General features: G+C 31.7%; 3 protein-coding genes across 3 annotated transcripts; 1 reads left to right on the top strand and 2 right to left on the bottom strand.

The window, feature by feature from the left end:
- Positions 1-224: 224 nt before the first annotated feature.
- Positions 225-4,569, bottom strand: TRIADDRAFT_63420 (uncharacterized protein; the record flags this gene model as incomplete). Its single annotated transcript, XM_002117165.1, has 12 exons — positions 225-346; positions 409-481; positions 568-625; positions 844-907; positions 1,000-1,071; positions 1,305-1,382; positions 1,520-1,608; positions 1,687-1,757; positions 1,842-1,887; positions 2,207-2,279; positions 2,531-2,694; positions 4,505-4,569. 12 exons carry the CDS (start codon positions 4,567-4,569, stop codon positions 225-227), a joined length of 975 nt encoding a protein of 324 aa, XP_002117201.1.
- Positions 4,570-7,070: 2,501 nt separating this feature from the next.
- Positions 7,071-8,954, bottom strand: TRIADDRAFT_61242 (uncharacterized protein; the record flags this gene model as incomplete). The annotated part of the gene is made up of 5 exons (XM_002117164.1): positions 7,071-7,169; positions 7,763-7,888; positions 8,111-8,330; positions 8,524-8,610; positions 8,890-8,954. 5 exons carry the CDS (start codon positions 8,952-8,954, stop codon positions 7,071-7,073), a joined length of 597 nt encoding a protein of 198 aa, XP_002117200.1.
- A 4,938-nt stretch (positions 8,955-13,892) lies between these two features.
- On the top strand, positions 13,893-15,713 carry TRIADDRAFT_61241 (uncharacterized protein; the record flags this gene model as incomplete). The annotated part of the gene is made up of 4 exons (XM_002117218.1): positions 13,893-14,076; positions 14,175-15,106; positions 15,347-15,415; positions 15,657-15,713. The coding sequence occupies 4 exons, from the start codon at positions 13,893-13,895 to the stop codon at positions 15,711-15,713; spliced, it is 1,242 nt and encodes a 413-aa protein (XP_002117254.1).
- Positions 15,714-22,088: the final 6,375 nt, after the last annotated feature.

The following is a 22,088-nucleotide window of genomic DNA, read 5'->3' as shown; positions in this document are numbered from 1 at the left end:
AGTCGTTTCTTTGTCTACAGAAAAGTATCCATTTACCTGCTGTTTAATACGAGAATCCGCTAATATAATCAAACTCAATAACTTTAAAATGTTATATATGGACAATAAATATACATCACACATTTACAATATACGATAAACGGGCATGTTGTGGTTGACGACATGTTTGCTATAGGGTGAAAGCCAGTATTTGACATTGCAGTATTCCTGAATCGAAGAAAGACTTAACGTGGAACTGGGGTTAGCAGTGGTTTACCATCCAAGACAGCCAAGACGTTGTTAACCGCTAAACTGGCCATTTCCGTTCTTGTTTCCATGGTATTACTACCGATGTGTGGCAAAACAACTAAGAAATATGTAAATTATAAGTATACTCCAGAGGTTCTATATGCTTATTAATGTAATTACCGCAGTTATTTAAGGTCAGTAATGGATCATCTTTCGCCATTGGTTCCGGGTCAGTTACATCAAGTCCAGCACCCTTTTATACATTTAATTATTATAAAATTATATTTACTCCAATAGCGAACAATGTTAGTTGTAGTAATTCAATTAGATTAAACTTACCTTGATGGCTCCGGAGACTAGTGCTTGGTATAAATCTTTCTGGTTGATCACGCCGCCCCTAATAAAAGTTGTGACAGAAACGTTTTTTTAATTTCTTTAAATCCCTATTAAGCAAAAATTTTATTCAATACTATTCATAGTGCACACGGTTACAAATTATCCGATACTTGGAAGAGATAGTTATTAAATTGTGGATATAATTTCATAAGAAAATCTTGACATCTCAATCCGCTTTATTTCCTTTGTATACTACTAGTGATTGCCTTAATAGTTTACCTAGCAGCATTAACAAGAACGCAATTGTTCTTCATTTTTGCAAATGCTTTCTCGTTAAAAAGGCCTAAAGAAAGTAAAATTACATTAGTTAATAGCACATTGCAAACTAACTAAATCTTAGATTAAATCTACTATCTCTACAGTCTGAAAAATTACCCGCTGTCTCCGGTGTTAATGCGCAATTGATGATTATGAAATCACAGCTTTTTAAGAGATCTTCAATTTCAACTAATCAATGCAAAATAATAATTAGTAATGGTACAAGAATTAGATTTCCATTGAAAATACCCTATTACCTCTCTCGGCACCAAATTTAGAGGCTGTTTGAACAAAATTTCAATTAGTTTTTGATATGAAAATTATACATTAGTCGCTACAGTTAACTCTCATATAGGCAATTTTACTTAAATGTGAAGGTAAGAAAAGAAAATTAGATAATAATTTGGAATTAAAACACAAACCTTGAGGTACCTCTACGATATCAGTATAGTAAAATTGTTTTACTCCAAAACACTGTAAGCGTGTAGCGATAGCGATACCTACAGTAAATATCATTCATACGGTATAGACAAGCGTAAATTAGTGACATGTAAGTACGCAGTTAGCATTTTCTTTAGAATCAAGATGGTAATCGAAGGTAAAATTAAAATAATTGAGTATCGTTATCTGCATGTACCGATTCGTCCAAGGCCAAAAATACCAACAGTACTGCCTCGTAGTTCGGTTCCACACATCCAAAGTAAACCCCAACTTTTCCAATCACCACTAATAAAATAAAGCAAGTTGTAATAGCCGGATTAGAATCTTATTAGCTCTAATTTATTGTAATCTATAAGGACTAACTTTTTTACAGCATTAGCACACTCCATAAGACGCCTGGACGTGGCCAAAAGTAAGGCTACGGTTAATTCAGCCTGTCAAGATAGAAAACGTCTTTATTCATTTCTGACAATTAAGGGTAAACTCAAGTCATCGTGTTAATAAAATTGAACACTTACTACTGCGTCTGTTGACACTCTTGGGGTGTTACTGACAACGATATTCCTAGTTTCAAAGACGGAAGTTTGGTGATACAAATATAATTAACGATCATTAAACGCTAATTTAGAGACATTTTCAGACTTTTTATATTTTATCGAATTTTATCTGCACACAAAGCTCAAATATTAATACCATACTATGTATAATTCTACGAGTATTACGATGAAAAATTTTAAACCGTAAAGTATTATTCATTCTTTAATATACAATATTCAAAATAAATACTGAACAACACACTTATTATGAAGATGTTGAATCCTTTCATTTCTATTTATTCACTTACTAAAAAGCAAAGCCTTTATATATTTAAAGATATTAATACCTCTTTTTACATTCATCCAAATCAATATGGTCAAAACCAACTGAAACAGTAGCGATAACCTTTAAACTTGGACCTATTGTATCATAAAATAGAGTAAAAACGTTATCAGATACATCTGGCCAATCTCATAGCCTAACAATCCATGTAATGACAATTATGCAATTTAGTGTTATACATGCTAAATAAAAATAAATTACCTCCTACATTTTTATCAATAAAATTGTATGTATCCAAAGTGATTATGAATATATCGTAACAGCAGGTAATAAATTAGCATTCATCCTAATGCAGAGATGGTACCAATACAGTATTAACTGCGTATACTTGTTAAATGATTTAATTTAGTATCATGCTTGCCTGCTGCATCTAGGACATCTTTGTCAACTTTATCCGTCAGCATACAAATGAGTGCATCGCATCCTGGAATATTGTCTAATAATTCTTGTCTTGGTATAGCATCATCAGTACTTCTCATGACGACGTTGATGCTACATAAAGTAAACCATTAACAAATCCATTTAATGGCTGGATATATAAAAGACTTGAAATTATACTGTACATTGCTTAAAAAAATTTTTAATTTCTTTCCTTTAGACAAAAATGTTAAACGCAACCTCTCAATAAATGGCTTGACGTTTTGAATACACTTTAATCATTACGGAGATGAAAGGAAACGGCAAAAAACGTGGAAACGTAGAGAGTTCAATCGTAAGCTTAAAGAATTCGTTTTGATTGATTTGCAAAGCGAATGCAGCTAATTCATCTATCTAGAATGCCATCACTGTATGTGCGTGCGGACCCATGTTAACAATAACTGTTTATTTTAAGCATTTGTGATAAGGTGTCTTCAAATAATAAAACAACAACTACAGTTTCTTGTAAATTTTACTTTACTACATAAACTAGGTTCGTCTTACAACCACCAAGGACTATACTGTATTCTTAATTTTAATCTGAAGCTAAATTAGGGCTGAATTACAGTATTCAAGGAACATCATGAATTCTTATGATAGCAGCGATAGCTAGGAAATATTCAAACGATAATAACACCATGAATTGCACTGTACTCTAAATCGAACGTAATTGCAGTATACTATGCTGTAATGTATTGGGAAATGAATCAAATGATAACCTTCGATTCATTACGAAGGAAATGGCATTGATCTGATTGAACGAGTTTACAACAACGGAATTGAGGTTTAGATTCATAATGTCATGAATTGTACTACATGTACTCCATGTATATCGAACGTAATTATATTAAGAAATAAAAAATCAAATGATAACCGTAGGATGATCACGAAGGAAATGGCATTAATCTCATTAAAGGAGTTAACAAGAACGGAATTGATGTTTTGGACTCATGAGCAGATCAGTACGGAAGTGTAGGTTTACAATTTGTATTTGAAGCTTTCTCTTTTAAGGAAAGAAAAATTGCAATTGTTAAGTCATGCTAGTGTTGTTCCTAGCGAGGATATTCAGCTCTTGAACTATTATAAACAGATACAATGCTGCATAAAAGTACATTAACTGCCGTTGTTACGACTGCTACTTCATCTTGGTCATGATCAGAAATCGTGAGCATTCAGGATGGAGTCTGGTTAGCGTAACATAGCAACTCAATGAATCCTAACGGATGTCTTTCACAACTATTATAGCTGCAACGGAAATAGAAATTTTCTCCTCGATGCAGTACTACAGCTTCAAGTCCAGGATCTAATTGATAACTTATGAAACGCTCTACTACACTAAGTAAATCGATAAGGAAATGATATTACGTATTCAATATGACATAGTATATCAAGATTTACAGTATAAATCATCATTTATTAATACGTAAAATATATAATTCTACGCTTATTAATGAATTAGCTTTTGTCTATTTTTCCTATCAGAAAAATCAAATAATATCCGAATATAAACAATGCTAGTTCCCCTTATAGCGATCATCAGAGTGATCTGATGCCTTTATGTTATCCTCACTGAAGGCATTACTGCCAACTGGATATAAAAATAAACTAAGCTAAAATTCGAGGACTCATTTAGAGCATACCCTGGACCTCTTCTCATTGAACCAATTCGCCATCGTCAACATGTTCATCAAGTTGATTGACCTTGATTTTTTTTTAATCACCTTTGGCTCATTTTTTATCACTCACTAGCATACTACTGATGAATACGGTGATAGAACACGAAAATAAGACTCCAATTCAACTTGTTTGAGCAAGCAAGTAAGTAAGAAGAAAAGATAGCGAGCATTAAAAATTATCTATCCTCCTCTTCTAGTCTCAATCTTACCCATCTTTCTGCAATAGGCGAGCACTATCCTCAGGCAAACATCTCGTAACATAGACTCGAGTCATTCTTAGCGTAGTTCAATAGGAGAATCTGGTTGTCCAAACAATTGCAAAATACTGGAAAGCGATTTCACTTGAAGTCCTTGCGATTTCTTTTCCCTCTCGACAACTTTATATCCACCTTCAATCCGTAATTGGATGCTAAACTGCCGGATGCAAAGTAATCAGCTGAGATGCTACCGGCAATTTTATTTGGGGTGTGAGTGTTTTTTTGGATGGCGATCGACTTCCATGTAGACAACTACTACGCAAACCGATGTCGATTTCCATACGAATATCTATTCGGTTGATCGCGTTCATATTATCCTATCAAATGAAAAGTTCTATTAAAGTGGATTGGCGTACGTGACTTGTATGACGTCAGAGCAAGAAAACAAAAGAACAAAAGCCAGGAGGTTACCAATCACCAATCAATGCCCGCTAGCTCTCTACCGTTAACCGCAGGCGTTGCGAGCTAGTGCATCTGTTACCGCTTTTATTCAAAAACATCCAACATAGACGAGGTCTTTCCACAAGTTTTTCTCGAGCTATTGCAACCCACTTTTGCAAGACAGAAACTGCTTCTAAAAGCCAGTTGAGCACAGACACCAGTCTTTGTTAAGATCAAAACTAGAACTCTGTATATATGAAAGTTAATACGGACCTACAACATCAGCTGTCTGTCTATCCTTCGATCTAAATTAGTATAATTAAGCTTAACTTGAAATATGTTAGAGCACGCACACTGCATGAGATTAAACATGATTACAACACGATCTGACCTTTGCGCTATCAGATAGGACCTATCTACAATAATGTACAGTAACTAACAATCAAAATGTATGCAATAACTAAACTCGTTGCGATACCAGTACAGTACCTCGACAAAGAGCCTAGAATGGATTCGAGAGGAAAACGAAGCTGTTGGTGTTCTACTCTACAGCACAACCAACTGACAAAAGACATGACTTATCCTATACAGTTTCAATGATCTATCTATAAGACATTATTCTACAATGTAAGGCAGGGACAATGCCGAGAGGTTAGTCTAAGCCCTTCTACCAGCTTTCTTCCCAAGTTTTCCTCTAGCTTAGAATAGATTAGAGAGGAAAGCAACGTCGTAGAGGATAGTGAAGTAGTTGGATGTTCTACTACACAGCACAACTAACTGACAAAAGACAAGACCTATCCTATATATGATACCTTCAATGGTCTATCTACAAGATATTATTGTATTATGTGTGATCTACCAGCTCTCTTCGCAAGTTTTCCTCTAGCTTACAGTAGAATAGATTCGAGAGGAAAATGAAGCTGCGGGATCTTCTATTAGACAACGAGCCGACAAAAGACAAGACTTGCCTTAGAGCAATACAGCTTCAATGGTTCAACTACAAGATATCATTCTGCAGCAAGTGGTAAGAATAAAGCCGAGAATACTACAGAGCGCTACTACCAGATCTGTCCACCAGTTTTCCTCTACCCTAGATGGATAAACCGTAATTAGCTTTATATAGTGCTATACTGTACTATAGTAAGATTCACTCTAATGGCTGAAAAAATTTGTAATGACCATTCCGACTTTATGAATAATCATAAGTATGATTCAATATAAAATAAGTACATAAAGTGACTGATGCAGAAAACGGTATCCCGGACATGCTCACAGCGTAAACTATATATTTATTCAGTATCTTATAATAAATTTCAGTCATTCATCATGCGATGATACTAAACGTAAACCATTAGACGACTACAAACACAGCACTACTGCCAGATCTCTCCACCAGTTTTCTTCTACCTTAGATGGATAAACCGTAATTAGCTTTATATAATGCTGTACCGTACTATAGTAAGATTCACTCTAATGGCTGAAAAAATTCGTAATAACCATTCCGACTTTATGAATAACGATAGTATGATTCAATGTAAAATAAGTACATAAAGTGACTGACGCAGAAAACAGTATCCCTGACATTCTCATACAGTAAACTATATATTTATTCAGTATCTTATAACAAATTTCAGTCATTCATCATGCGATGACACTAAACGTAAATCATTAGACGACTACAAATACACTTGTCGAAGTAAGTGTTCAGTGATCTTGCCTTTAATAGTAATTATTGAGTTATTGTAAATCCATCAATTAACATTACTCAATTTTCAGAGTAAAGATTATATTATATTAATTACAGACAGAATATGCATCGATTAGAGCAATTATTACGCATATTTATCGTCAATAATTAATTCTATTAGATTAGAGAGGACTGAATCATCAAGCTATATTGTTTTAAATAAATATTAAACGATTTGTGACTATTGATAAATTAAATTTACGTATATGTCACATCATTACAGATCCAGAAATTTCACATTTCCGGAATTATGAATAAATAAAACACAAATTGCAAATACTACGGATGTAGCACCTCACTATATATATGATCATTACATTGGTAGGAATTTTAATAAACGTTACATAACATTCTCATCTTTTAGGAGAAGATCTCACAACATATTAGTTATCAGTTGGACTTCAACATTAGCGTAAATTGAATAATATAACTATTTGCTGTTAAGATATGTTCTTCATTGATGTCGGTAATATTCAGAACTTCTACTACCTAATTGATTGATTAATCATTTAAATAGAAATAGAGTTTTTGAACGTATTTTCGATGAAAATGATGCTATAATAGGAATAGGAATGGTCAAAACTAAAAATCCAAGAACTACGGCAAGTGTACCAACAATCTTTATATCATCGAAAAACAAATTTTCGTAATAAACATCGATTAGTGCATTAATAGGAATGGCTAAAAGCGGGCCCATCGACATGTATATGGGATAGGTTATACCTATTCCCACAATCAGAATAATAGTATAACATAAAATCACTAGCAGTGTTAACAAAAATGGAATTAAAGGAAAATTATCGGCCGTAACGACTTCAATTTTAGTTAATATTAATACTACTACGGGAATCCAGTATACTAGACACATTTGAAGGCTCAAAATACTCAAAAAGAAAGATGATTGTACTATAGTTGCTTGTCCAATTATCTTTTTCGTGAACACCTTTAAACGAAATAGTACAAGAGGTTAATAAATGCCAAGACATCATCATTGATCCGTTACAATGGAAAAAAATAGCAATATTTAACTCGATGTTTGTTCTTCTGAGTGCACACGAGTGCAATTCATAATTTATCCTTACGCGAAAAAATGATGAAAAGATTGCATTTCCAGTAGCCAAAGCAATACCGATACTTCCATAAGATCCAAAACCTTCAGAATAGGCTATTAAAATGACACCAGCTACTGACGTTAAGACAGCGAGCATCTATTAAAGCAGCGATATGTAAAAATAATAGTTATTTCAAAATGCGGAGAAAAATTCTGTTTTGTTAAATATATACGTACAGATATCATGAAGTAATTATCTTGTGGCTATTTTACAAGTTTACTTTATTAAAATTCAATATGATCAATACTTTGATCGTATAAGTTCAACAAACGTTCTTTAATGTTCAGTAGTTAACAAATTTTTAATTATTATATTTACCCGCAAAACTAGGAACGGCTCTTTCAGCCATATTAATGATAAAATATAAACGAAAGCAGCAGAGGCAGCAGTCACGGCCGTTACATTAGTTGCAGAGGTCAGTGAAAGGGCATAATAATTGCAATATGTTCCCACTACGGATACCATCGTCAATGGAAATATTTTCTTCATAACATTTAAGATTGACAGCCGACCCTTGCCAAAAGTTTGACATCCCTCTCTATAAATTTGTAGTAATTATTTGTTATTTTAAAATGTAGCTATACAACTATCCAGTACTATTATGTATTGCACAAAGTAAGTCATTTTAATTAGTCTTCATTTAGATACATAACGGTAATAAACATGAGATAGTATTCCGCTATAGCATGTAAATAAATGTTGTATTATAACTTAATCTTGATTAACGTTACCTGTATAGGTCTTTATGCGTGTGACCAAAAAATGTCATTATTGTCGCTACTGTAGGATAAACAACGATTGCCGTTGATCTTGAAGCCCTTATGTTATTAATGATCATTAATCAGATTATTAAATATGGTAATTACAGCCTAATAGTACTTTGCCTACGCAATTTAAAGAGCACTTGTGGTAAATAAGACCTTGTAGACTTAGTATGCATTAAGGTAGTTATTAACTAAACCTATAACAATAATTTTACTGCTGATATACTGCATAAAAATTTTGACTATAGTTATACTATTTATTATATCATTATCCCATAGTTATTTGACACCATTTGATAATAACATATTCTTGAATATCGTAGCAATATTTACCATACAACTAGTGACGTCGCAGTGAAATTGCCATTAGTATATAAGTTTCTACCAAATTGAGCCATTCCTGATCGACAAAGAGCAAGACCCAATACCAGACATATACCTGTTATAGTCTTACGATAACTAGATTGATTTGGGAATCTACTGATTTCTTCGTTATTAGGTGCTATAAAAGATATTAATTATAATGAATCAGCGTAGGAACTGTATCCGATTAGTTAATGCGTATAATTGAGCAATCAAGCTAGTTTATGGTAGTCATTCCAAAATATTTATTAACTCCTGTCCGAGTATGCATAGTAACTAAATTATGATTGTTATGTACATAAACTATTATTTTACACGTTGCTTACTCCGAGAGTAGCTTGTAAATCAGTTCTTTTTATTAGGCAACTTGTGCTTATACCCTTTCGCTAATAACATAACATGTCATCATGATACGTGAATTTCAATGGCTATATTTAGGCTATGATCTAAGCTATGCTATTTCATATAGTAAATTCTTTTACATCCATGTTAAGGATTACAGAACGATTACGTATATATTAATATTAAATATTATTTACTCATTTAATTTTACCTTACAATTAGAATCACTTATTTTTAATACTGTACATATTAAAGATTTATTTTAATGTATAAGCAATTTTTTTCCGTTTATTACCAGATCTATTGCATTGAGATTCGATAGCTGCATCATAGCTCCTACACGATTCTTGGTCAATGTTGGCTTTCATTTTTCTGTATAGATACAAAGTGATAGATAATCTATTTAGCAAGCAACATTTAATTATCCTCTACATTGTAGCATGTTGTCAGAACGCGCTTGCACCATACTAGCTTGGATTTAATAATAAAATTCTTTTCTAACTTATTATATTGCTTGTGATATAGATCATGAATAAATATCAATGTACACCATTTCTTTACGATATTATTTAAGTATTCAAGTTCAAGTTGATCTGTTATTTTACGTACATAAGGTGTATTACAAATGCAAAGGCCATTAAAAAGACTCTAATCAATTACAGTGCTATGTATTAAATCCGTATGAGTTTACTGCAATTATGCCGAAACGACATCATAGACTATTTAGACTAAAAGTATTACATGGGTGTCATAATAAATTACAGCATTCATGAATCATGATGAAATGGTTAGCCGTATCAGAGCCAAGTAGGAGATCTTTTCTTAATTAAGCGAGCGTTTTGTAATGATATCCTAATTAAAGCCACAGCTTATAGGAATAATTATTAGCTAACAGTTCAGTTCATTTTGAAATTATTTCATGGCATTAAGGAACATGCATTTGTATCTTGGCTTCAAAATGCGATATAAATACAGTCATGGTTTAGGCTACTTTACAGTTATTAAATGTAAATAGCTAGAGCTAAGATTCATGAGCTACTGGTAAAATATAGTACAAATTATGACGTAAACGTTTTCGTAGTACGAAGATTTTAATCCTTTAGTTACACCTAGCAACAAAATAACAAAATATAACGGTATAGCGAAATTATATTAGTACCGTACTAGGAATAAATTACTCATGGATGGGCATCAAATATATAAGAGATAGTACTAATATCTATTATAACAAATATTTTTGGGAATCAGAAAACATGGTGGATTAATAACGCCCTTTATCGATTACAGCAATAGCTGGTGTAAGCTTTACTGATGTTTAAATAATCCTACGAACTGTATATTGTAAATACCTTCAAATCAATTTGCAAGGATGGCAACTGAGTAGCTTACAAAGCAATTACGTTTTAAATTGAGTATTTATTTTAGATGTAAAATAATTTAAAAAGTACCTGAAGCGGCTGGTCGTCCTAATTGTACAGATTTCTAGAGGAAGAGTAAATCGATCGTTTCCGAAATTTTCTCGAATAGTAATTAATGTATCGCATTCAGGTTTACTCTGATCAGCTTAGGGTAACTCATCGATAAGATAGAACGATAATAAAGAATAATTATAATATTGAGCAGGAAATATTATAAATTATTATCTTTTACGGGGCTGTACATTTATATCAGTAACGTGTCCAAAAATAAACGAGTTACAAGTCTTTTTGCAGAGAGTTATGGATTCTCTATGATGTCAGAATCTTAACTAATACAAGTGGTCCAACCAAAAGTATTTTTTCAGCTAATAAAGAATTTATGAGCAGTAGACCATATTAATAGATCATAAGATCATGATTGCATCATGATAGACTAAAATAACTCAGTTTTTTCCCTTTATCTTTATGGCTTTTCTTGCTTTATGCTTGTTCATGCTTGCGTAGACATATTATGATAGACTTTGACCAAGACATGAAATATTACATCATGTAAAATATTTCTTATATTATGTAGTATGCTCTTGCGCGTTTGCAGTACATGGCATTGTGCACATGCCCACACATACGCGTATGCTGCCTGCGGCATAGACAAAGTTCATAAATAGACTCAAAAAGACAGTAAATATGTAAATGTAACCCTAACATATATACACTTATTTAAATAATTTAATTTAGTAATTAATACGCAGACAAACTGAACTTCAATTTAATTGAATCAGCGCTTTATATTAAAATAGCCTATACGTACACTAGCTATAGCTATAGTAATAGATATTTGATCTATTTAATATGGGTATAATATGGTATATGGCTGTACTATGAATTAATATCATAGTTATGCAGTAGCTATATTGTATAGAGATATTGTATATTTACCATAAGTGTGCATATTAATTATGATCAAAACCTGATTCGGTCAATCTTCAGATTGACTAAAGGGCTAGTGAATCCCAGGTTTAACACTATTTTACCGCATGTATCATATATTATTCGCCAATTTTGCGTTATATGACATACGCACATCAGTAATGCCTATAGGTAGTGTCTATTATAGGCTTTACCTTGGAACTGATGAATAGTTTAATCATGGCAAAACTAGTGCAAATCCATTTAGAAATTTTACTACTGTTTATCATCGTCTAATTGTTAATCTTACCCAGACGAGCTTTCTGTTGCAGTAAAGGTCTTCTACTGTATTTTCCATCCTATGCACTATGCAACTACCTAGTGCAGTAGTTATTCCAATAATATCCATTGCATTTTAGTCATTTTCAGAGAGTGATACCTATTATAGCTTAACCTAGGAACTGATGGATATTATAGTCATACCAGTACTAGTGTAGATCCATCAAGAAATTTTACTCAAGTCCTTTATCATCAACTTATTGTTAAATTCTATCCAATAGGCTAGTTGCTGTAGTTAAGGTTTTACGTAGATTGTTGATCTATTTTACCATCTCATACAGATCTTGCTAGCGATTGGGATAAGAATTATATCACATTGTAGTCACTTTCACAAAATTATACCCTTATTAAGGCCATTGAATAAAAACTGATCGATAATGATGTATTGTAAATTATTCAAGATGTTTTGCCCTAATCATTTATTGCTAAGTGACTATCGCGAACTAATGATGATCTTATTTATGTCAGATAACATACTTTGGTCTCATGTTAAGAATACGGTTATCTATGGCGTTATGCATTCTTTTGTAGATAAATGCCTAATTTATTTATAATATTATCTAAGCGCTGATGATCAATATTTAAGTAGAATTACTACAAGTCGACTGATTCTTCAATAGAGTTTGTGTTTAGTCTTGTCCATGAGAGAGTAGCAGGGTTACTATTCCCCCAGACGATAGCAAATCGTTAGTATTTAGATTCGTACTGTATATGGGTGTCGGGAAAGATAAGCCTGGTAGCAGACTTGCAGTTTAGTTTTCTGTAATAGTTTAATTTTCTCACCTTATAAATTTCCATTGTTACATTATTGCTATTAAGCAGGGGCTACCTAACTAAGATTACCCTCTCCGAAATTTTGGAGGGGAAATCTTAGTTGTGTAGTCCCTGTATTAACATACAACAGATGCTTTGTATAGCAAAATATGCGAAAGCAGCTAGTACAGTATCAACTCTATATACAGTAGAAGGCGAGCAGTGATTGTCATCATCTTATGCTAGATGTTCTGCTAATAAAGTCTCTTAACGAATCCATTTTGTGCCCCTCATCCATCTCATCAAATCTTCAACATTCACATATCACTTAATACCGTAATAAATAAACTAAATAAAACTCCTTTGCTGGAAGCCCTCAATAGATTAAGAAAGTAGTAGTGTCCTAGAATAAGATATCATATAAAAATCACAGTATGCATACTGTATTCTGCGGTATTCTTCAAATATAGTAGAGCAGCGAAAATAATGATAAAAGTTATTGTTCAATGGCTTTGGATAATCTCTGCACTCGTTAGCATGTATTCAAATTCAACTTTGATTTAAATAGCCCATATACAGAACCTCCTAGGATTTTATTGGCAATAAACTGACAAAAAAATTCTAATTCAGGTTCGATACCTATGATCAATGTAATCAAAATGTCTATGGCAAGCTAGAATTATATAATTGAATGTTGTTTATTTAAAGAGAACGATCGTTCAATTTTAAATGAAGTTACAGCTGGCGTTTCAATTTAATATCGTAACAACCGAAGATTGTTGACATATCCGATCTGCTGATTAGAAATTCTTGTAGTTGCAATATAGTACCGTAGCTAATGAAGCAAAAATAATTTCAAAACTTCAACAATAGACGTAAAATTATTTAGAACAGCTGTGTGTTTTTTTCCATCTCAATAAAAATTGTATCTTTTGTTTTTGATAGGAGAGTTAAATATTTCTACTGGTAAATTAATAATAGGAAGATTTGCCAATTTATCCTTTGGAGACTGTAAGTTTGCAGTAGTTTTATACTATATAAAATCCCTTACAATCAAAATTTTAGCGTAGCATCACTAGAATGTACTTGAGGCAAATAAGGCGAATTGGTTAATTAACCAATTACTAGAAATGCGCGTTACTTTCCTCTATGTTACTACTATCAGTATACAGTAGAATAGACTTCTTCAATAAAGCACCTAGACAGATTTGTGTAATGGCGATGACACAGAAGAAAGAAGCTATAGAAATAAAACCGAGCAATGATGTGGCTCCTGTCAGCAGGGATAATGATGAGCAAAATTCAAATAAAAATGAGATTCATCTTCCTTGTCTTACGGCATCATCACGCGAAAATAATGTAGATAAAGAATGTGATAAAAATTACGCGAAAGATAATGGTATGAAATGGGTGACCATCACTGCCAGCCCAATAATGACCGCTATAAAACCTATTTAAGGATATTAAAGGCATTTGGCTTATATTATTCGATCCTAGATCAAACCAACACCAGCGATCCGTATCATAATAAGCACTCTGCTTCTACCTATAAGTTAATAAATTGCCCATTAGAAAGGAAACAAATTAATAACATTGTCTTCATTTTTCAACGAATCTATGCCATGGTAATTTGTATTTTATTATGGTTTAATGCTGTAAGATTATGGCCTAGTCTTTCCAATTATACCAATACATCCTCGATGACATTGATGGTGATGTGTGGTTTATGGAATCTTCATATCGCTGGCAATGCATCCTTTTACTTTTATATGTGTCATCACAAGATGGTCAAATTCTTTAAGCAAATCAGTTGTAAACATGTTAATGAGCATTCAGGATTTTTAGATAGTGTTGGGCGTTATGCTAGAAGACGATGTATCATTTACCTGATTCCAGCAACAATCTTTGCCTCATTAAATATAGCATTTCCAATATTTGTTCATTTATCTTCATTTAATGACTTAAAATCAGTAATGAGCATCATAGCCAGTCCTTGGGAAAATTCGACAATCTTTCTTTACTTTTATATATCTTCCATTCACTTCTATTGCACCGCAGCATGGATCTATCCCACAGTTTTATTCTGTTTATGTTGTTTAATCATGGCTGAAAAATTTCGCAATTTAACCAGATGCTTTAGAACGGCAGTTCAAATGGGCAATAGCAGTATTAATCGAGCTATAATAACTTATCGACAACAACACGAAGATTACTGTACTACAACAGAATTACTCTCCGATACTTTTTCTTTATTTGTAGCTCATTTATACCTTACAAATCTTGCCCATGCCTGTTTCAACACATACCGCCTAATATTTAACTGGAACGATAATGGTTTCTGGATGAATATGGTCTTGACGATGTGGCTAGCTATTACTACTGGTAACACTATCATCGTTTCAGGGGCAGCTTCCATTCTTAATACAGAGGTACAACATGGCTATGTAGTATGAACATTAGTGAAATGATGAGCTTTCAAAGAAATAATTTGCTTTTATTATCACTAAATTCATATTGGATATGTAATAATTCAAATTACCATATCTAGAAATTCGTTCAGAAAGTGCTCAAAGGCAGTACAAATTTTTCAAAATAACATACTTTTGTTGCGCAGTATTTTATTCTACAGGACTATGTTTAATACTATGTTTATTAATATATACGCATAGGCACATTCTTCTAATTCTATATTATATTCCCTACAAGTTGCTAACGTCAATAATGATGGATTGGCAGAGGTAAGTTATTATTTACTATACTAGATTTCCATCTCATGATAAATTCGATGCAATACTACTGAAATATCATCGCCTGTTATTGTATGAACATTATGGAATGATCAACTAATATTGCTAAGAGAATAATTAATAGATGTAACATCTAAGGTATTTTATCTCTGAAATTATTTCAACATTTAAAACATTTATTGTTTAATATATTATTGAATGTATTCATGTTCAATGATTTTATAAATGGGAGGAAGAATTTTCACCCGTAGAAGGCGGTATTTACAGTGGGTTAATACAATTGAATTGATCAGAAAATAAATTGAGATATTTATTATCGTACAATAGCAAGATATATTAACGTTTAATGATTTCATAAATGGTAAAAAAGAATTTTTACCTACAGAAGACAGCATTTGCAGTAGATTAATACAGTTGAATTGATCAGAAAATAAATTGCGACATTTATTAGCGTATAATGGCAAGAAAATGAAAGTCTAAAATTTAGTTATTATTATATGTTTAAGAGTATATGACATTTACAATTGTACGCAAATAACTTAAGATATTAGCTATTCATTTACACTATAGAGATTCCTTCACGCATAGTAGTAACTTCTTAAAACGCGTTAAGAAAGGAATTCTTTGAAAATGATATAATAAAGTTTTAACTTCTTTGCAGTTATCCCTATTTCAATCTCGCCTTTTAGGTGGGCCTATCGGTATCAGCGTTGGTGGATTCTTCGTCATTACAAAGCCTTTGATTTTAACGGTAATTTTAGTTTCTTAAAATTATTATATCGTAATAATTTAAGTTTTATATATATTGAAACTTGTAGTTTCTTACTTAGTACTAGTTATAATGCCATACGACTTGTTGCCTTGTTTTCATAGTCCATGAGACATTGATATTCAAGTCTGTATTTACCAAATGATCAACCTGGACAATTTTACTAAACTTAAATCGATATAGAGCACCTACATATCGGTGTTTATTTAATGAATTTTATCGTATTACTAATTATGTAATCACATATTAGTAATATTCGATACTGCAGCAGCAGCTCTACATAGCTGCATAATATAAACTGTAATTATGTGTATAACAAATAGTCTTCGTGATCGACTAAACTAGACTATTAGATTACTTATTCACTCCAGTACTACTGGAGATCTAACGTGTGATAGTACTAGACTACTTGAGTGACACACAACCAATCAACTCTCGAACTGAGTATTCGCTCGCCTATTTATACCCTTCCACAGAATTTGTGGTGCACAGTTAACAATTTTCTTATGCAAGATTTACTTGATTGCTATAGGAGATTCAATATCAATAAACTATACTGTTTACCATAAGTATGTATTAGTAAACAAATTTAATTAACAATAACTAATTAGGAGCCAATTAAAGGCTCAAGGCTCAGCACAGTAATTACACGTTCACTGCAGGTACCAAGTAGCCGCCATTATTAATACTCTACATGAGTTCAAGACACAATTAAGTCTTTATGATCTAAGGTTACTCATTATTAGTATTCTTAAATTAAATTATCAACTTCTAATATTTAGCCCAATAATAATTTAATAACAAAGTTTAGTCAATTAACAAGTACGGTGATTTGCTCCATAACAATGTGATATAGCATCTTAGCAGTGACTTAAAGCACCAGAAAAATTTTTTAGACTTAGTTAGTCTATTATGCCAGGAAATAAAGACTTCTACATTGTTAATGTTATTTGTAGATATAATTATGCACTGAGTAAAACATCAATTACTCGTAATATTATCAGAAATCTCATTTATATACATGATGTGCGAGTTAGTCTAGTATGAGTATATACCCGTATGTATAAATAACATATTTCTAGATATATATGTTATACAAGTGAACTATGGTATCACTACTTATTTATAATGAAGTAAAATAAATAATGCGTACAACAATTCTTTAGTTGTTGAATATTTGGCTCTGTTTAATGTAATTTTCGCCTTAATTTAACAGACCCTCTTTTAATGAAATGATAATAATCTTTACTTCTCTTTTTCCTTAGTTGATAGGTATCTTCATTACCTACTTCTTTCTTCTGGCTCAAATAAATGGAAAAGCCTAGGTGGGCTGCATTTGTTGTATTAAACTTAAGGAAAAACCTTAAGCTAAAAACTGTACTTGAAGAGAAATTTAAAGATTTAAATGTGCTTTACGACCGTAAAGAGAAATAGCTGCATCCATTTGAGTACGAAGTTCATACTGTATAGAACTTACAATTAAGTTCTAATTATCGGTGTACATGCAGAAATTAAAGTAGACAAATTCATAAATTAAAATAATTAAGCTATATAACCGATACAGAAACGACATCTTACTAGTTAATAGAAAATGCATCTCCAAATTCTGCATCATCTGTCTGTACAATGAAATTAAGATTTTATTCTATAGCTAAAGCTCATTTCCGTCAATACTGAGAGACTGTGTAATCATAGGGCTACAGAATAATTGATACAATTAGAGCTAAAAAAAGATATGGGAGATCTTCACTTCATATACGGGATGAATGAATATAAAGGTACGGCCGAAAATGAGCAGACATACACGTATTACACTCTCCAATAAGTATTACTTATTAGCCAGTTATGCAAATTGTCGTAAGTTTGATCATTCCATCGATTATAAGGAATCGTTTATCTTCGACGAAAAATTGATATCTAGCCTCGTTTCGTAGTATGAAGCAGAAGCAGATTAACTATAATACTATTATAAATAGCTTCTGTGCAGTATCATTCTCTCTACAGGCTGAAAAGTTTCTAGTAACCATTTTGATCTCTTGCATGATAGTACGTTTGATCCAATACTAAAGGAGTACATGAAGTAACTGACGTAGAAAGCAATTTCCTGTGATATTCGTAATGTAAAACTACGTATTTATGTAACATCCTATATTAACGCCTGCTACACTTTATGGGATGATACTGAAAGAAATCATTAGATGATTGTAAATACACTAATCAAAGTAATTTTCAATGATTCTGCCTTTAATGGTAATCATTTAACCAATGTCAGTCTATTCGTTAGCGTATTTAAAATTTTCGGAGCTAAGAAATGTATGAATTAGAGACAGAATATGTATCGATTAGAGACTTTTATTACGCATATCTTTATTTAATAATTTTTAAAATATTAGATTAAACAGGACTGAATCATCAAGTCATATTGCTTTAAATAAATTTCGAATGATTTATGACTATTGATAAATTAATTTTGCACACATATCATATCGTTACAGATAAGAAATTTCACAATTCTAGAATTATTAATAAGTAAAATATAAATTAAAAATACTGCCAATGCAGCATCTTAATTTACAGTAGTCAATTACGGTAAAGCTTTTAATTAATATCCTTTAAAATAATTCCTATCTTTCTTTCAGAAAAGGATCTCAGAAATGTATAAAGTAATCGCTTAGGCTTGAACATTGGAGTTAATTAAATGTTTGCTTTAAATATGTTGTGCATTGACGTTGATGATAATTATATCCTCTGCTGCTTAGTTAATCGATTAATTAGTTAAATAGAAATAGCATTTTTGAACGTATTTTCGATGAAAAAGATGCTACAATAGGAATAGGTATAGTTAAAATTAGAAATCCAAGAACTACAGCAAGTGTACCGACAATCTTCATAGGACCAAAAAACAAATTTTCGTAAAAAACATCAATTAGTGCATTTATAGGAATGGCTAAAAGTGGGCCCATCGATATGTATATGGGATAAGTTAAACCTATTCCCACAACAAGTAAAGAAATATAAGCTAAAATTGCAATTAATGTTAATAAGAATGGAATTAAAGGAAAATTGTCGGGTGTAACAACTTCAACTCTAGTTGATATTAGTATCACTATTGGGATCCAATATATTAGAAACATTTGAAGGCCCAAAATACTTAAATAAAACGACGATTGTATTACAGTAGCTTTTCCAATTACCTTTTTTGTGAAAACCTTTAAAATAAAACATTTACCAATAGTTAATAAATGCCAGTATATCATTATTAATCCGCTATAACAGAAGAGATAACGATATTGAATTGAATGTTTGTTCTTTCTATGTATTGATACCAGTGCAGTCCGTAATATACTTACACGAAAAAAAGATGTTATAATTGCGTTTGCGGCAGCTAAAGCAATACCGATACTTCCAAATGATCCAAAACCTTCAGAATAGGCTATCAAAATGACACCAGCTATTGACATAAATACAGCAAGCATCTAATATAACAATGTACAGTATTGTTAGTAAATGTACAAAATCACTTTAAAAGATGGGAAAAATTCAGGTTCGTTATACATATGTGTTTACACATCATGAAATAATCATCACATAGCTATTCTATGCATTTAAGTTATTAAGATTCAGCATAATTAATACTTTAACCCCAATGATATAAATTCATCAAACGTTTTTTTAATGTTCAGTAGTTAACGAATTTTCACTTGTTATATTTACCCGCAAAACTAGGAACGGCTCTTTCAACCATATTAATGATAAAATATAAACGAAAGCAGCAGAGGTAGCAGTTACAGCAGTTACATTAGTTGCAGAGGTCAGTGAAAGGGCATAATAATTGCAATATGTTCCCATTATTGTTATTATCGTCAATGGAAATATTTTCTTTATTGGATCTTTGATTGATAAATGATTCTTGCCAAAAATTTGACATCCCTCTCTATAAATTTGCAGCAATTATTGGCATTTTAAAAATAAAATTACATAATTTTACCCGCTACATTTGTTTACAATACAGGATAATGCATTTTAAGCTTCACTTAATCACTTTATGGTAATAAATATTACACAGGGTTCTGTTATAGCATGTAAATAAACCCAGTATTTATTGTAGCTTATCATGATTAACGTTACCTGTATAGGTCATTATAGGTATGACCAAAACACGTCATTATCGTTGCTACCATAGGAAAAACCAGAATTGCTGTTGATCTTGAAGCCCTTATTTAATTCATGATCATTAATCGGATTAAGGATATGGTAGTGTCACGAATGACTTTTCCTACAAAATACTTATCATACTTTCGTCAGATAACACTCCGCTATCTATGACGCTATTTATACATTATATACTGTAGTTAACTGCATAGTTTTATAATACTATCTAAATATCTATAAACTAATTATTAATCTTTATGTCGATTACTATGAATTGAATGATTTTTCAATAAAGTTTGAATACAGTTATGCCTCGGAGAGGCTAGTTTTGTGTTACTATTCCTCCTGATGATAGGAGATCGTCAGTATCTAGAGTCATACGTAGGTTATTTTCAGAGACGGCAAACCTGATATTAGACTCACAATTTCTATAATAGTTTAACGTTTTGTTGTTACACATTTCGATTTGTAACAAGTAGCTATAGCTTATTAGTAGTTTGCTGGAGCAATTTAATGAATTCATGTGATAATAAAGCCTTGTAGATTCAGTATGCATTAAAATAGTAAATAAAGTTTATAATAATGATTTTACAATCGATATATAAAATTCATCAATTTAATTCTGTTACAGTGTTTATTGTGTACTGTAATTTATTCGTAGTTATTTGGGAATATTTAGTTATAACGAGTTCTTAAATAATACAATTATATTTACCACACAACCAGTGAAGATGCAGTAAAATTGCCATTGGTATATAAATTTCTACCGAATTGATTCATTCCTGATCGACAAAGAGCAATACTCAGCACCAGGCAGATACCAGTTATGGTTTTACGATAACTAAATTGAATTTGGGATGTACTGATTTCTTTGTCATCAGACATTATTAAAAATATTGACAGAAATAAATCAGTATAGAAACAGAAATACTATATATGCTTAGTTGATATGCAAAATTGCGTAACTAAACTAGTGTCTGGTAGTGATTGAAAGAATTTATTACCATGCTGTCCAATTATGAATGTTACGCTATATTATAATATTATTTTAATGTATAAGCAAATTTGTTCGTTTTGATTACCATATTTATGGTGTCGAGATTCGATAGCTGCATCATAGCTATTACGTGATTCTTGATCAACGTTGGCTTTCATTTTTCTGCATAGATGTAAAGTGAATGATAATCCATTAGTAAGAACTATTTGATTATCCTCTACATTGTAGTGTGCTATGAATATACTTTTAAACTTGACTAACTTGGGTACAACATCAAAATTTTGAACTAATTATAATTAAAGCACTCGTAATATAGATCGTAAATGAATACAAGTGCATTTCCTTACGAGAATATTTAAGTACAAGTTGCTAATTTTGAAGTCGATGTCATTATACGCAGATGGTGTTACCTGTCTTAGAACGGAAAGTAGACTACAATTAGAATTTCCCTTTAGATGATTCCTGTTTCAATTTATGCTTGATATATTTTTAGATCAGACATGATTTTAATATATTGGTCAACTTTAACAATGACTTTTATTAACTGTTAATATTGCATTAACTATTACATCACGCTATATATATTACGTATACTACTAAAGCAAAAGAACTCTAAGAATATTTAATCAATTTCGGTAACACTTCATTAAATCAGTAGGAGTTCACTGCAATGATGCTGAAAAGACAATATAAACTAGTTAGACTACAATTATTGAATTAGTGTCATAAAAAATTCATGGCACTCA

Source organism: Trichoplax adhaerens, genomic scaffold (genome assembly GCF_000150275.1).
Source record: "Trichoplax adhaerens TRIADscaffold_22 genomic scaffold, whole genome shotgun sequence".
Taxonomy (NCBI): Eukaryota; Metazoa; Placozoa; class Uniplacotomia; order Trichoplacea; family Trichoplacidae; genus Trichoplax; species Trichoplax adhaerens.
This window is presented reverse-complemented; position numbering and strand designations above follow the sequence as displayed.